Source organism: Marmota flaviventris, chromosome 1 (genome assembly GCF_047511675.1).
Source record: "Marmota flaviventris isolate mMarFla1 chromosome 1, mMarFla1.hap1, whole genome shotgun sequence".
NCBI lineage: Eukaryota > Metazoa > Chordata > Mammalia > Rodentia > Sciuridae > Marmota > Marmota flaviventris.
The window spans coordinates 95108207-95124875 of NC_092498.1; the positions used below are offsets into that span (position 1 = coordinate 95108207).

General features: G+C 40.2%; 1 protein-coding gene across 2 annotated transcripts in view; it reads right to left on the bottom strand.

Annotated features, from left to right (window-relative positions):
* The window catches only part of Elmo1 (engulfment and cell motility 1), a 557729-nt gene that overhangs the window by 240090 nt on the left and 300970 nt on the right, over positions 1-16669 (bottom strand). For both annotated transcript variants that reach the window (XM_027939610.3, XM_027939609.2), the window contains exon 15: positions 9002-9110. In XM_027939610.3, coding sequence (XP_027795411.1) covers positions 9002-9110 — 109 coding nt within the window. The remainder of the gene's footprint in view (positions 1-9001; positions 9111-16669) is intronic.

The following is a 16669-nucleotide window of genomic DNA, read 5'->3' on the forward strand; positions in this document are numbered from 1 at the left end:
ATGAAAATTCAAAGGAAAATCAAGATCTGCCATTCACCATATCCTCAAAAAAAATAAAATACTTGGGAATCAACCTAACAAAAGAGGTGAAAGACTTATACAATGAAAACTACAGAACCCTAAAGAGAGAAATAGAAGAAGATCTTAGAAGATGGAACAATATACCCTGGATAGGCAGAACTAACATCATCAAAATGGCGATATTACCAAAAGTTCTCTATAGGTTTAATGCAATGCCAATCAAAATCCCAACGGCATTTCTTGTAGAAATAGATAAAGCAATTATGAAATTCATATGGAAAAATAAAAGACCCAGAATAGCAAAAACAACTCTAAGCAGGAAGTGTGAATCAGGCGGTATAGGGATACCAGACCTCAAACTATACTACAGAGCAATAGTAACAAAAACAGCATGGTACTGGTACCAAAACAGGCGGGTGGACCAATGGTACAGAATAGAGGACACAGAAACCAATCCACAAAACTACAACTATCTTATATTTGATAAAGGGGCTAAAAGCATGAAATGGAGGAAGGATGGCATCTTCAACAAATGGTGCTGGGAAAACTGGAAATCCATATGCAACAAAATGAAACTGAATCCCTTTCTCTCGCCATGCACAAAAGTTAACTCAAAATGGATCAAGGAGTTTGATATCAAATCAGAGACACAGCGTCTGATACAAGAAAAAGTTGGCTACGATCTACATACGGTGGGGTCGGGCTCCAAATTCCTCAATAGGACACCCATAGCACAAGAGTTAATAACTAGAATCAGCAAATGGGACTTACTCAAACTAAAAAGTTTTTTCTCAGCAAAAGAAACAATAAGAGAGGTAAATAGGGAGCCTACATCCTGGGAACAAATCTTTACTCCTCACACTTCAGATAGAGCCCTAATATCCAGAGTATACAAAGAACTCAAAAAATTAAACAATAAGAAAACAAACAACCCAATCAACAAATGGGCCAAGGACCTGAACAGACACTTCTCAGAGGAGGACATACAGTCAATCAACAAGTACATGAAAAAATGCTCACCATCTCTAGCAGTCAGAGAAATGCAAATCAAAACCACCCTAAGATACAATCTCACTCCAGTAAGATTGGCAGCCATTATGAAGTCAAACAACAAGTGCTGGCGAGGATGTGGGGAAAAGGGTACACTTGTACATTGCTGGTGGGACTGCAAATTGGTGCAGCCAATTTGGAAAGCAGTATGGAGATTTCTTGGTAAGCTGGGAATGGAACCACCATTTGACCCAGCTATTCCCCTTCTCGGTCTATTCCCTAAAGACCTAAAAATAGCATGCTACAGGGACACTGCTACATCGATGTTCATAGCAGCACAATTCACAATAGAAAGACTGTGGAACCAACCTAGATGCCCTTCAATAGACGAGTGGATAAAAAAAAATGTGGCAGTTATACACAATGGAGTATTACTCTGCTTTAAAAATGACAAAATCATAGAATTTGCAGGGAAATGGATGGCATTCGAACAGATTATGCTAAGTGAAGCTAGCCAATCCCTAAAAAACAAATGCCAAATGCCTTCTTTGATATAAGGAGAGTAACTAAGAACAGAGTTGGGAGGAAGAGCATGAGAAGAAGATTAACATTAAACAGGGGTGAGAGGTGGGAGGGAAAAGGAAAGAGAAGGGAAATTGCATGGAAATGGAAGGAGACCCTCAGGGTTATACAAAATTACATACAAGAGGAAGTGAGGGGAAAGGGGGAAAAAAACAAGGGGGAGAAATGAATTACAGTAGATGGGGTAGAGAGAAGATGGGAGGGGAGGGGATGGGGGATAGCAGAGGATAGGAAAGGCAGCAGAATACAACAGACACTAGTATAGCAATATGTAAAACAGTGGATGTGTAACTGATGTGATGCTTCAATCTGTATATGGGGTAAAAATGGGAGTTCATAACCCACTTGAATCAAAGTGTGAAATATGATTTGTCAAGAACTATGTAATGTTTTGAACAACCAACAATAAAAATTAAAATAAAAAAAATAACAAAGGAGAATCAAGATCTGAAAGTCTTGGGCTTTCCAAGGAGCAAGAGTCCAAGCTAGTATTAGGAGAATAAGATTCTTAAGAGGTTTAATTGTTAAAAGCTAATTTTCTTGAGCTTTCTTTAGCCAGAATGTTCTAAGAATGAAAATGATGGATGGTATTTCTCAAGTATGAAAACACCAATGTCCCAGAGTTAAGTGTCTATTCTAATTGCTACTGCACTCCAAAGAGTCCTTCAGCTTGCTCATCTGTGTTATTTTTACTTGCTAAAGCAGAGGTGTCTGGGTGATAAATTGTACGAGGTGCTCTGCTCAGCACCACTGGTGTGTTATAATAAATATTGCCACTGAAAGACAAAGTAAGGAACCAGTGAACATTTTCATAGTGTAGGATGAAAGGTTTTTTCCTGACTTTTTTTTAAAAAACAAGAGAAGCAGTTATTAAATTTTAATCTAATTGTAAATGGTTAAACAGGTGAAGATGGTAAAACTGTTTTAGGGAAATATGAAGGCTTCGATCACAAATGTACATCCATTCCGTCCTTCAAAATACACCTGAGAGTAACTCCCACACAAAAGCATAATTAAGGAAGTGGAAATGACCATCTGCTAAACAGAAAGTAATGCAGGGGAGCCCTAGCATCTTAGTAAGGAAAAAAGAAATGCGTTATAATCTAAACCTCAATTTCCATTTCTCTGAGACCTTTGCTATTGCTACATTAAAAAAAAAAAAAAATACTAGTGCATTTCTTCCATTCCTGGTAAAGGCAAAATGACAGAGGGCTATAATCTGACTTCAATTTGTTACAGTTTTCTACATCCATAAGGAAAATGTAGAAAAGACTTTTTAAAAGATAGAGAAAGAATCAAGGATTCCAAATTTCTTCTAGCTTAACAGAATTCCAATTTTCTTTCGATACAGCTAACATTCTGTAATCACGTATTAGGGGAGGCTTATTTCACCTTCAGCTGAGGGAGTGGGTCATGACGGGTCTGACCTCTGGACCTTGTTCTATATCAATATCAGGGTTAGGCACAGGCACAGGCCATGGTGTTAGCCAATGAACATGAGAGGGAGTCTGTAGAGTAGTTTCTGGGAACATTTCCTCACATTGAAGAAAGACTTACTGCCAAAATCAGCCACTTGTTGATTGGGGACCAAGTGATGGTGCCTGTCACTTTGCTACCAGCAGAACTGAAATGGAAAGAACCTGGGCCCTGATGACATCACTGAAGAGTTAAGTTAATTGGCCCCAGGACCTGCTCACCTGGACCTGTGCACCAGGTTGGGATTTCTATGACTTGCAGCTGGTATCAATCTAACAGCCACATCATTGGGGCTGGAGCTTAGTCGAGGCCAGCTTGTCCTTGTTCCTGACCCTAGACATTATCATGCTCACAATTTCTAATCACACCCAGAAAACATAATGCAATTCTAGAAGTTGATGCCCCTGACTGGGATACTCCTTCTTATTACTAAAATACTTCTATTGGTTTACACAGCCTGTAAGGTAGACTCCAAACTGTTCTGCACAAAAAATTCAATGTGATGCTTGCTCCCTCTGGCATCTCCTCCACTTGCTTGCTCCCTCAAACCCTCTGCTTGGACAACACAGAAATAGAATTTTCTTAACCACCAGAGCTTTCCACCTGCAGTTTCTTACTTCCTGCTGCTTTCAAGAGCCAGCCCCAAAGTCCACACAGCTGTGCCTGCCTGGTTACTCCTCCCTTTATCTTTGTGATTCCACACATGCAAGAATCTCTTCTTCTCTTTCACACCTTCCAAGAATCTCCCTTCCCCAACCCTGCCCAGCTCCCGACAAACAGACATGACTTAAATGCAATATTACAAATGACAAGAGCTTATAATCACTTACTTATGCGAAGGACTCCCCAGTTGCCATGCAGACTGCTCTAGGGTGGAGGGTGAAAAATGTGTTCTATGTCCATGCGATCCGTGATTAGAAAGACGGGGGCTCATAAAGAAGAAGCCCTATAGTTACTGAATGATTGCAAGACAGAGACAGACAGATCCTTCCTCTACCCACACTGGAATATAGTTGGAGTAAGGTGCTATATATTCAAAAGATAATTAACCTGTTTGTATCAGAAATCAAATTTCCTTGCATCTGTCAAAAATTTATTATGTCTTGGGGCATGAATGTAATAATAACAAAATCAAAGACTCTTTTTTATCCTCTGCTAGAAGTTGGGTATCTTTTTAAGGATTTCAGATCTGTAATGAGCATCTGGATATGTCCAAGTGATTCCTCTCTTCTCTGAGGCACCACCGCCTGCCTCCCTCCACCCTCACTGACTCCACACTGACAAATATAACCCTTCTTTTGAAGACTTGCTTCTTCTCCTTCACTCTTATTCTCCTAACTGGGGCTGCCCATTATACAACGCAGGCTATGGGGATTTGTGAGCACAACAGGGTCTCTAAGAATTCTTTTGTGAATTGCCAACTTTTAGAATTGAAACAGAGGGAAAACATAGGCCTTGCTTTCAAAAGAACCTTATTGAAAAAGCAGGCTAAAAAGAACACAGTTGTCCTTGGGTTCTACAGGGTATCAATTCCAGTACCCCCAGAGGTTATGAAAATCCACAGATGCTCAAGTTCCTTGCATAAAATAATGTAGTATTTTTATATATCCTACAAATCTTCCCTCATACTTTTAAAATTTAAAATATTGTTTCTATACAATTATGCCTAATGGTGGAATCCATTGTTACATATTCATACATGCACATAATATAACAACATAATTTGGCCAATATCATTCCTGCCTTTATACTTTAATCATCTCTAGATAACTTCCAATACATAATACAATGTAAATACTATGCAGGTGATTGCTATACTATATTGGTTACAGAAAAATGACAAGAAAAACATGTTAGCTACATGTTCAGTATAGATTCAATTTTTTTCCAAATTCTTCAATCCACAGTTGGTTAATCTATGGATTCAAAATCCAGGGACATGGAGGACCAATTATACTAAATTTTTGCCAGTATGTAGAGAGGGATATTGTTCCAGGTCCTGGTTCCAGCTGCCACTTATGTGGGAACACGTTCCCCACCTCATTAAACCTGCAGTTTACTCATAGAAAGTAAAATTCTATCGTGCAAAAAAAAAAAAAAAATCAAAGCAAAACAAAAACAAAATAACTACCCATTTTCTAAAGGCAATATCCATTCTCTCAAGCCTCCCATCAAATGCATGAAAGGTATGATCTTTATTTTATAGATAAAGAATCAGAAGCTCAGAACAGAAGGTCAATGTACCCAAGGCATCCAATTAGGAGCTGGGCTGTCATTCAAAGATGGATTATTCAGGATGTCCAAATACTACCACTCAGCTTCTTCCTACTCGGGTATTCTCAACACCAGTTTGAGCTCAGTGACTTTAGACAGAATGCAGTTAGTGCAGGTCTTCCCTTCATTAATAAACATAGATGGTATTGATCTTAATTAACTCCTGGGGGTTCTACAGACTTCAGTTAAATAACCTTGATAAAGTGCTCTAAGAATATAAATAGACATTATTTTAGACCACACTGTTAGAGATAATATTTGCCTCTTGCAACATCAATAATTGGGAAGCAGAAAAATAGTGATTTTTAAGGGAACCTTTAAAAATACATAAATATTTGGTATAAGTAACTTAATTGAATATTAATATGTTTGTTTTGGATGCCAAAATATAATTGGTATTTCAAGAGACCTAAAATTAAAATCAAGAGAATCCATTTCTAGAAAATTGAATCTTTGTACTTTTGTAAACATTCTTTTTTTTTTTTTCAACCAATTGGATTTTTAATTGCATGCTTCTTTGGTCTCAGTGCTTAGTTAAAGAACTAAACTGACCCTGGTCTTCGAGGTCAATTATTAACACAAATCTGAATAGTGCTCTGAACCACAAACTTAGGAATGAGAAAAAATAGATGCATGCAAACCAAAGGAAGATAAATTTGTGTGTGAAACTAATTTTCCTCAGAAGAAAAATAGATATCTCCTTCAACATAAGGGTGCATTCAGATTTGTTTTTCATATTAGTAACTTATTTAATATGGCAATGGGCAAAAAGCAATCTATTAAAAAAGCAATTTTCCTCTTACCATGGGGTGTTTTATCATTTGATGTCTAGCATTCAATCAGAATGTGGCAATCTTTTAATATTTTATGAGCAGAAAACAACTCATTTGGGCATGTAGACTCCAGAAACGTGAAAGTTTTTTCTAAGCCTTGAAATTTATCCTGAATGGCCTTTACAGATGCTGGTAAGAAAAAGGTCAAACTGGAAACTTGAACTTCAAAGTTCAAAACATTGAGAAAATTATGTTTTAGAATAGGCAAACATTTAGGCATTTACTTTAAAATATAATGTATTCAACTCACAGGAAAAAGTATCAGTTCCAACTCATTCCTCCACTTTCTGAAATCTAAGACATTATAGAAGCTCCTGGGGGGACAGGCACTATATCTGGTTCATATGTACACCATGTGCTCCTGGCACATTTTAAGTGTTGAGTAGATTTTTATTGAATAAATGAATAAATGCATTTGTTGTTTTAGATGAAAGCAAACTGGCCTGACAAGACCAGGACCCAGCCTGACTGTAGACACCAGCTTGACCAGATGCTGCGTGAGTTGTGGCAGAATGTTAGGGACTTTCTCTTCACCAGAAGGTGGGATATAGAGTAAGCTACAGTGCAAGAAGAGCATCTCCATCACCTCTGGCACTCTCTACAGCATTTGCCTCCATCTCCATTCTGTTATCTCAGTCTAGAGGAATGGGGTTCTGTCCTGCTTCTAGGATTGACTACCAAGTCTTCAAAAGGCCAAGAGAGCTACTCTATACCTGCCAGGGGTCAAATCCTGTCCCCTACTCTGTACCTACCTCAACCCTAGGCACACAGCAGGTGCTACCTGGAGGAAGACAGGGCTCAGACTCTTGCTACCATGGTTCTCCTCTGCCCACCAGATAGAGACCCACAGACCCAAAACTCTGCCTAAATTAGGGCTGCCTTTACTCTGTCCAGGCACACTGCGGAAATTGGCTATGTTTTCCAAGTCAATCCCTTCAGGTTGCAAATTATCTGACCTCAAGAGAATCTTCTCACCGCTAACTCCATGATCTTAGCCACAAAATGAATACAACACACCCAGACCATCACCCAAAATATGACCAACCATTTTTGGATATTTTGCCCTGGGGAAAAACCGGGGCTGTAAGAGGATAGTGAGGTTGGTGAGTAATTTCCCCAAAGACACATGGTCCTAAATGGCAGAGAGGAGAGAACTCAGCTTTTCTTCACCAACAACATTCTCCTGCTTCTACATCATATCACTATGGTAGACATGTCCACAGGGAAAAGGAGAAGAGCAGAAAGCTGGGTACCTCCTGCTGCCCTCGAGAGGACAGCAGACAGCCACAGTGTCACTGGGTAGGATGGGAAGGGTTGGTGAGAGAGAAAGGGGCAACAACTTGAACCCAGATCAGAGCCTAGAAGAACAGATTGTTTCCCAGTTCCAAAAAATTTCAGATGGGCTTGAGATGCTTTAAATCGAGGGACTTTCAACAATTCCCCCTTCTGAAATTGAGATAAACATGAAATTGTCACAGTGATCAGGTGGATAGATCCAGTGGGATTTGTGTGATTTAGGACTTCCATCCTAAGTTGAATAAACAGTAAGCATTACTGCAGCCTGCGATCTCAGGAGCTAGTTTAATTAGGGGGTGGGACAGATAACTCATGTCCAAGATTGAAATCTTAACATCTGATAAAAAGTAAATGAGAGCAGATTAATACAGAAATCTCCAGGTTAGGTTGCTACCATCATAATGTGAAAATGCGCTGATTGGGTCACATAAAAGTAATGAACTTCATGCAGTTCCAGATCAAAGGTCAGTTTCTTCTCAGGACCCATCCTCACTGGAGGGGGACAAGGCCTTCTGCTTGGTCAAACACACTCAAACTCTTAGCCTTTGCTAAGTACTAAATTTTCTAAGTTGATCTCAGCAGCAGCTTTAATCAGTCCTACAGTGTATATAAAGATCACCCCTCTTTTCAATTTAATCATTGGATTCCTTCCCATTCATCATTCCAGACCATTATTTTAAGCTCTCAAGCAGAAGACTGCATATTTATGCTTTCCCAATAATACCCAACACCCCAATGATTTCCTGATATAAAGAGTCTTCTCCAGCACTGATGTTATTAAGGCTAAGAGCAAAGATTTATAAATTTGCTGGCTCCATAGATGTGGGAGGGAGTCGAAGTCAGCCACTTTAAGGATGTCAACATTGACAATGAGAGTGGGGACAGGTTAAGTCATATCCACCTTCATTGGCTAAAGCCAAATCTTGCCAATGAGCAACAGACAAGAAAACTGGCCTCTCCTCTTTCTCCAGCCATCCTCTTGCAAAATTAACAATATAAGTAAGAAAAAGAGCCATAAGTATATCTCTGACTATATTTTTCAGTAGCAGCTACCCATTTTCTTCAATAATTCCTTTTCCCTTAGAGAAAGTATTCTGTGCAACAGAAACACTAGGAGCAAGAGAATTTCATTAAGGTATTTAATTTTTCTTTATAGAGAAAAATGGTTTTGAAAGAAAGAAGAGAAAATGATCTACTGGTAGATTATGAACTGGAATTTAAAAAAAAAAAAAAAAAAGAGTTCCACATTTTCCTAACCTGCAACAAGACTGCTATAATATACATTCATTTTTAACATATTTGAAACTCAGTCATAATATCTGCAAAATTCTCCACTCTCATAGGTTTCAATGTTTCTATCCAGAACAGACACGTGGAAATGCATACACTGTAAATCCAAGCCAAAGAATAACTGATCCAGAGTAGTGATCGTGAGAAGCAGTCAGCACCTTGGGATTCTTTGCATAGGTTGGGGACCTGCAGCTGGGTGCTGCCAAGCTTCCCGCCAGGTGGCAAACAAGAGTACTTACGCAGCTCGCCCACTTTCAATATCTCACACAGCATCTTGGTCAGCTCTATACTACTGCGGCCAAAGGGACACTCATGCTTATCTTCTCGGCTACTGTTCTCCAGCACGATCTGCAGTGGAAAAGGATATAGGTCAGAAAGGGAAGTCAGTGACTGAAAAGACCCAGAACACTGGCTCCATTCCAATAGAGGAGCTCCAGATCCCCAAACTAAGATTGTCAGGGCCAGGGCAAAAAAAAAAAAAAAGCACATAACACTGAGTATGCAGGACCCTAAATTCTCAAATTTTCCAAATCTCTCACAACAACTCTCTCTGATTTAATCAGGAAATATTTTGCATCTTGGTTTCCATTTACACAGAGGTATCTGTGGGGAATTTTTCAAAACAGTGCAATGAAGATTTTTTTCACTTAAGTGACAATACTACAGTCCTGTCGTTCCAGTCCTAGCTTCCCTTTCTTGGGAACAGCAAAATCTTCTGTGGCTTCAATTCCTATGTTTCAATTGTACATTTCCTGTGGAAGTTTCTGTGTTCTTGCAAGATCTCACCCCTGGCATTAGTTGACTGAACCACTTCTGCAGGACATGTGACACAAAATGGACCAAACAAAGTCCTCCCTGAGCCATCTCCTAAAAGGGGAAACACTGGTCCACCTAAGCTGATGGCGGTCAGGTCAGAAGTTACCCAGATGTTGGCCTGCAAAAAAAACGAAAAAGAAGCCCAAGTGCAAAGAAAAACAGATGAGAATAGTATTTGGGTCATGGGGTCCACTTATTCCTGTAGCAGAGCTACTTCCCTGGCCTCATGGTTTGTTTACTTGGTTCTTCCTCTGAAAATCCTTTATTTCATGTAAGAAATTCTCCTCTTTCCTTAAGCACCTCAATATGTTCCCATCACTTAAATTTAAGGGAAATATTCTACACATAGATTAAATAAGATCAGAACAGAGCAACAAAACATTCAGGTAACTAAACTTCTAATTCAAGTCACAAAAGGAAAAATTCCCAAGAAGGCTAGTTATTTCTCTGTCTTATACGCCATTTGTTCATGTCTAAAGTTGTTCCTGAAACTCTTCTGCAGTAAGCAAGAGTTGCCTGGTACCTCCACAGTGAGGCTCTGCAGAGACTGACTATCCCTTTGTTTCCCCTTTGCTCTTGTGTGGACATAATTTTAGTGTCCCCTAAGGCTTCATATGTTGAAATTTCATCCCCACTATGAAGTATTAAGAGAGGGAAACTTAATCTGACCATGATGTTTAGAGATGGACCTTTGGGAGGTCATTAGGATTAGATAAGGTCATTAGGGTAGAGCCCCATGACTGAATACTGGTAGCTTTATAAGAAAAGGGATCAAGATCAGAGAAGACACACATGTATGCTCCTTTTCTCTTGCCATGTGATATGCTATACCACCTCAGAACTCTGACAGCAGGAAGGCTATCACCAGATGTATGTTCTTAACCTGAAACCTCTAGAACTGTGAGCAAAATAAATCTTTTTTATTGTACAAAGTTATCCAGCATCAGGTATTTCACTATAGTAACACAAAACAAACTGACACCTATCTAAATTCTGGGTAGCAAAGTGGTGGGGATGGTATTTGATCAACTTGATCAACTATACACGTGTGTGTGTATGTGTGTGTGTGTGTGTGTGCATGCACACTCACACACACACAGTTGTTTTTTTTTTTTTTCAGAGCTGAGAAAAGAACCAGGGCTTCACACACACTTGGCAAATGTTCTACCACTGAGGTAACATCCCTAGCCCTTAATCAACAATATTAATCAAGTACCTCTTATTTTACCAGGAAGATAGCTGAGCCTCATCATATGAGGAACCAGGTAAGTAAAATTCCTGACCTCTAAGTATTCATTACAATTAAAGTGAGACAGATTAAAAACAAAAGAGGTAGCTACAGGTCATCACAGGGGCTAATGAAAATAAAATAATTTTAAAAAATTATGATAAAAAGTGACAGGGAAATCTTCAGGGAGAGAGTTTAGATGACATGATCAAAGGAGGTTCTCTGACTATTAAGAATCAAAAGATGAGAAAAGGAGCTTTGCTATGTCAAGGTCTGTAAGAAAGAAAACACTGCAGATAGAAGGATCAAGGTCAGTGTTGCCTGAGGGAAGCTGGGTGCATTTCAGGCAGCCCAGCACACTGCCTGATCTACAGCATAGAGGAACTTGACCTGGTGCAGGGCAACTTCCAAGACCTGGAGGGGCCAGTCTGGAGCAGAGTGAGCAGGGAAGCCCAGATGGTAGGGGAGAGACCCAGAGGGAGCAAGGAAGGCAAGGAGGGGAAGGCCCTTAAGAAAGAGAGATCAGAAGAAGACAACTTGGAGGAAGGGAAAAAGAAAAGCCGAGGGGGTGAGTGTGAAGGAAAAGTAAGCACAAGAGCTGTTTTATTGAGGCAGGCAGGGTAATTACAAAGAGGAGTGATAAGGACAGCTCATTAGAGGGTTGAGTTATTTAAAACTAAAGGAGTGGGAATTTAATAAAAATGTGCTCCAATTATTTTCTGTATAAACACCATAACAATCACACACACACACACACACACACACACACACAATTACACACATTTGGCAGTACTCTAATGACAAAGTGAACTGTTTCCATCTATGGATGTTCCTTGCAACTTGACACTTCTACCTGACCCTACGGATCACATTCACAGCTGGCACGCTGGATCTTGACTTTACGTGATGTATCACCAGCAGTTTTCACAGCCTTTGTGATCATCCAAGGAGCTGATGAACTATGCCATTTCCTGGGATTTTTCAACCATTTGTAACGTACGCTCACATGAATAATTATACATCGAATATTATCATGAACACAGCCTTCACTCTCCTTGAGATGGATGATGAAAAATGCTTCCTTACAATCTCTCTAGGTAGGTAGCACATGTTATGGGCTGATTTTTCTCGAAGAAAGCAGAAGGGGAACTCCAACTACACCCTTTCTCCTAGCAGGCAGTGAAGGGCCATGGCTGGAGTCCTGGAAAGCCTCATCTCCTCTGCCTGGTCTGCCACAAAGAATCTCCTTAGACCCATGTCTGAATCACCCTCTTTCTCTTAAGGGAATCCTTCCTGGTTCTAACCAGGGATTTCAGTTCAGGGAAAGCAGGAAGGGAGAACAACCAAGTCCCCATCAACCAGGGAATCATATATCTCTTTTAAAAATCCTATGTTTGAGACATCCAGATCAATAAGCAAATCTGAATCTCCTGATGATGGGAAGACGAATGGGGGCGGGGGAGGGGAGCACGACAGTGAGAAGACAGGCATAAAGAAAAGACAGGAGACAGGTAGTTTTCAGCTGGCTCTGGGATCCCAGCTCCCAGCGAGCACATTCCCTTGTATTTCACATTAACATTCTATTAACATTTCATGAGCACATCAATATTTAATGAGGATGTGATCCGCATACACTGTAGGTAGAATTACTGCAGCCAATAAATGTTCGGGAAACATTTCCAAGGCACAGTTTATTAGCAGGCACTAAATTAAGTGGTAATTTAAGTAATCAATATGTAAATCCGCTTGAAGAAGCCCTTCTCTTTACTTTTTAATGTACTGTCCATCTTCTCATATTTACCCACCCAAAGAAAAATAAACCCTCCTTCCTGACTGATTTCTGTAGTCAAAAAAAAAAACCCCAGATATTTAAAGTTGCTTAAATAAGCTTTAAGATCGAAATTCTTACAAGAATACCTTAGAAAAGACTACGGTTATGTCTCTTATCAATTAGATATTACTATAGTGAGAAGTCATTCTTAAATTAGATACTAGATTTTATTTTTTTAAACACACTGATACATCTATATGCACCTTCAATATTCTGGTATTAACCAATATCCACTTGAGATGTTTAGAAAAGTTCCCTTGGAAATATTAAGGCATATTTTGTATCCTTATTTCCCCCTTAGTCTTCACTTTAAGAGCAAATATTCTGGAACAGAACCCACAAAGAATGAAATACTAAAACCTGCTATTGTCACTCAGCATATACCAAAAGAAGTTGTAACTCTCTGCATGCTTTGTAAAATAGACGAACATCTGTCCTCGGGCCCCTTGTCAACCTCACAATACTGTACGATGGTGTGTATTCTATAAGATGCTTCATACAGTGTATTTACACATTCTCTACCAACTTTTCATTACCAAATCTCTTCCTTCCTCTTTATAGTTTACAGATTGGCTTCACATAAGTACTGCTGTGAAACTCAATGCATTTCGTGCCTAAGGAGGCTGAGGGAACTTTCCTTAATTTCCTCTGTCTTGAAATTAAAAGGAGTAGCTGAGTCCCAGCTCCTCCTAGACAGAACTATAAGGTTCTCTTTCATCTCATTTATCCCCTAAAGATCCGTGACCAAAGAGACTGTGGAGTATCCCCTCAGATTTTATATCCATAAATTCTGAGCTCCCCTTAGAATGCTGAGTATTTCTTCTGGTCTTTCTTCAACTATGCAAGTCAGGAACCCTTTGGCTTGGCTTGACCATTCAGTGCTGAGGAGAAAGCCAGCCAGTCCTCCTCTGGCTGCAAGGGCCACCCTTACACTCTTATTTTATTTCCAGCATTAACCTGCTGATGTATACCCTGTTGGCTGTGCCTCACCCACTTCCTACTGCTTTGTGGAAGCTCTCTCCACCAGGGCAAACCCAATCCATTCTGTGGCCCAAAGCCATCTCTAGAGGACACCGTCGAAGGTGTCCTGTCATCTACAGGCTTCCCTCCCTTGCTGAACCTTCATGATCTTTGACTTTAACCTGCAGTCAGTACGTGTGTCCTCCTCACAGGCCACTGGGATCTGTGTGAGAAGTCATGTGGTGTCCTCTCCAAAGAGAAGGGATTGAGGGTATTGCCCAATTCTGATCCCAAGGCTGAATAGTGTGGAGAGCCGGGCAACGTTGCCACTAACTCATGGAGGCTTAAGCAAGGCAATGCATCTCTGTGAGCCATGCGGACATACCTAAAACACAATTTGTAGGACTGCTGTGCCTGTCAAGCTACACATGAAGGCAAAGTGCCCAAAACAAACTCATGGAACTCGTGAGGATGTATAATTCTGCCACAAAGAATCTCATTAGACCTATGTCTGAATCACCCTTTTTTCCCTGAACAGAATTATATTCATGATGATATTCAATGTATAACTCATTGCCCTCCCTCTTCGATTCCCAGGTGGCCCTTGGCCAGCATTTAACACAACACACCAGCAAATAAACCAAAATCATGAATGCCGTGAGGTTGGCTGTCTGATGACGGGCCTCTCAGGACATATGAAAGTAAGGCAGACACCTTCTCGTCACTTGAGCATAAGACGCACAGCCAAGTGTTCTCACCTACTTATGTTGGAAGTCCATGACAGGTAGTACCCTGCAACTGCATTCAAGCAGAAACCTCCACAGGAACACAAAGTGCTGCCAGGAGAGAGAATAAGCAAAAACCCCAAAGAACAAGTCACTCTATGGCATGATGCTTCCATAGTGAAGTCCTAATCCTAAGCAGTTCCAACCAACATCTGTCTTCAGACCCCTTGGCAACCTCATGATACTATAAAATCTTTCTTCTGCCCCCAGTTAAGGGAAATGACCACTTTGACCCAAGAGATAAAACTAAATTTTTAACCAGGAGAGCACCCCCATACCCCGACGAAGAAGTCACTTTACATTAGTAACAGAGATGCCCAGAATGAAGCTTCTGCCCCTACCTCACACCCCCAAAACCCAGACCTCTCCCAAGTCAAAGAGGAAACCAGCTTTATTTCTTCTTGCAGAGGCTTGGGAGCCACGAAGGAGTCACTTCTCCTCCATACTCCCTTGGCACCAATGCTCATGGCGACGGGTCCCCAGGAAGTCAGAGACGAGCACTGGGAAGAACACTAAGTGGCCTCGAGGGGGCTGCACACAAGGTTAATTGTGATCACGAATTGTAAGCAAGTCCAGGGAATTAAACAAACATGCCAGAGTCCTAATAGGATGATTTTAAATGGGCAAAGAAAGAACATTAAAATTATAGTAAGTATGCAGAGCAGAAAAACAAAACAGAACAAATTAGAAGAATAGGCTGCTAGTCCAGATCAGCATGACAGGAAGTGAGGCTCCAAGGAAAATAATCCTGAAAGAAAAAAAACTTTAAGGGTGCAGATAAGATGACAGCAAAAGATAAACAGCAGCTGATATTTATAGATGGCGTTTATCCCCCAGACCTGTTCTAAAAGCTTTGCATTGATTGTCTCATTTCACACAATGCACACACACACACACACACACACACACACTAACAGCAGAAATGCTACACCATTCCACTTTACAGATGGGGAAATCAGGCAAAGAGATGTTGAGTAACTTGTTAAAGGTCACACCGCACAGAAATAAAAAAGACCCATCCCAGGAACTTAGGTGGCGGACTCCAGAACCCACATTCCTGGTTACTAACTCCTGCTGAAAAAAAAAAAAAAAAAAGAAAAGGTAAATAGTAATGAAGGTTTGATGAGGAAAGGGCTTAACATGAAACAGATGTGTAAAGAGCACCGTGACTCTGGACAGAAACAAACCTCCTGTATCTACTTTTAACAAAGTTTGTTTCTTGGTGACTGTGCACATTGCTTAACCTCAGTTTTCTTGTGTAAAAAATGGAGGCAAGAATTCTACCACAAAGGGTTATAAACCAAACCGTTATCAGTCTTATAATTTTTTTTTAATCTTATAAAGGGTTATAAGACTAAATGAAAACACAGTTCGTGCCCCAAACACAGCAAATATTGGACAATGGTGGTGGTTGATACCAATAGTGTTCTAACAATGCCATGAACTGTTGTTCTTGGGCATTATCATTTGCATTTCTAAAATATTCTTAGAGCAGCTAGGGTAAAGCTATTGGGAAAAAATGCAGCAGAAAGCAAAACACAACTTGTACAGATTAGTAACTGCTCTTTGGCAAAGTGAGGACTTGAGTGGAATAAACATTATTTCTGACTTAGGTTCCCTGAAGTTCCTGCAGCACTTCTTTGTGATAGTGGTTCTGACTTTAGTGTGCATCAGAATTCCCTGGAGGGCTTATCAAATGCAGACCTCTGGACAGTTCCTGTGAGGGTGATTTAGTTGGTCTAGGGTGGAACCCAAGAAAATAAGCAAGTCAGTAAGCCAAACCCTAAATACTTCTGAGCTACTGCAGGGGATTGAGGATGAGAATGTTGCAAAAGAATCGAAGAGAATATTTAAAGGTTATTTTTAGCAACATCCTTCACCTTCCCTGAGTCTTAATTGGCCATTATGATGATGAGCTGTAATGGGCTTTCAGAAGGTCGAAAACAACTGTGTTAGGGGTATCAGTGTAACTGACCACCAAGGAAAAGAACACCCAGAGCAAGGTGTGCAAAACCTTCAGGAGCTATTTCCAAGGGCCAAAGAACAATGCATTCCAGGAAGAGGAGGGAAAAAAAAAATTCAGAGGTCAAATTGGTGAAAATACAAAAGTGGAAAATGCACACAGGGTACTGAGATAAATAACAATCTGGACAAATGAGAGGAATGGAATAAAACCCAGCTAATGAGGTGAAATGCTTCTAGAATAAAATTAGGCAATTGCACATACAGAGGCATAATAAAGGACATAAATATAAAATGGCAAGGAATTGACTGGGTAATGGTGTAG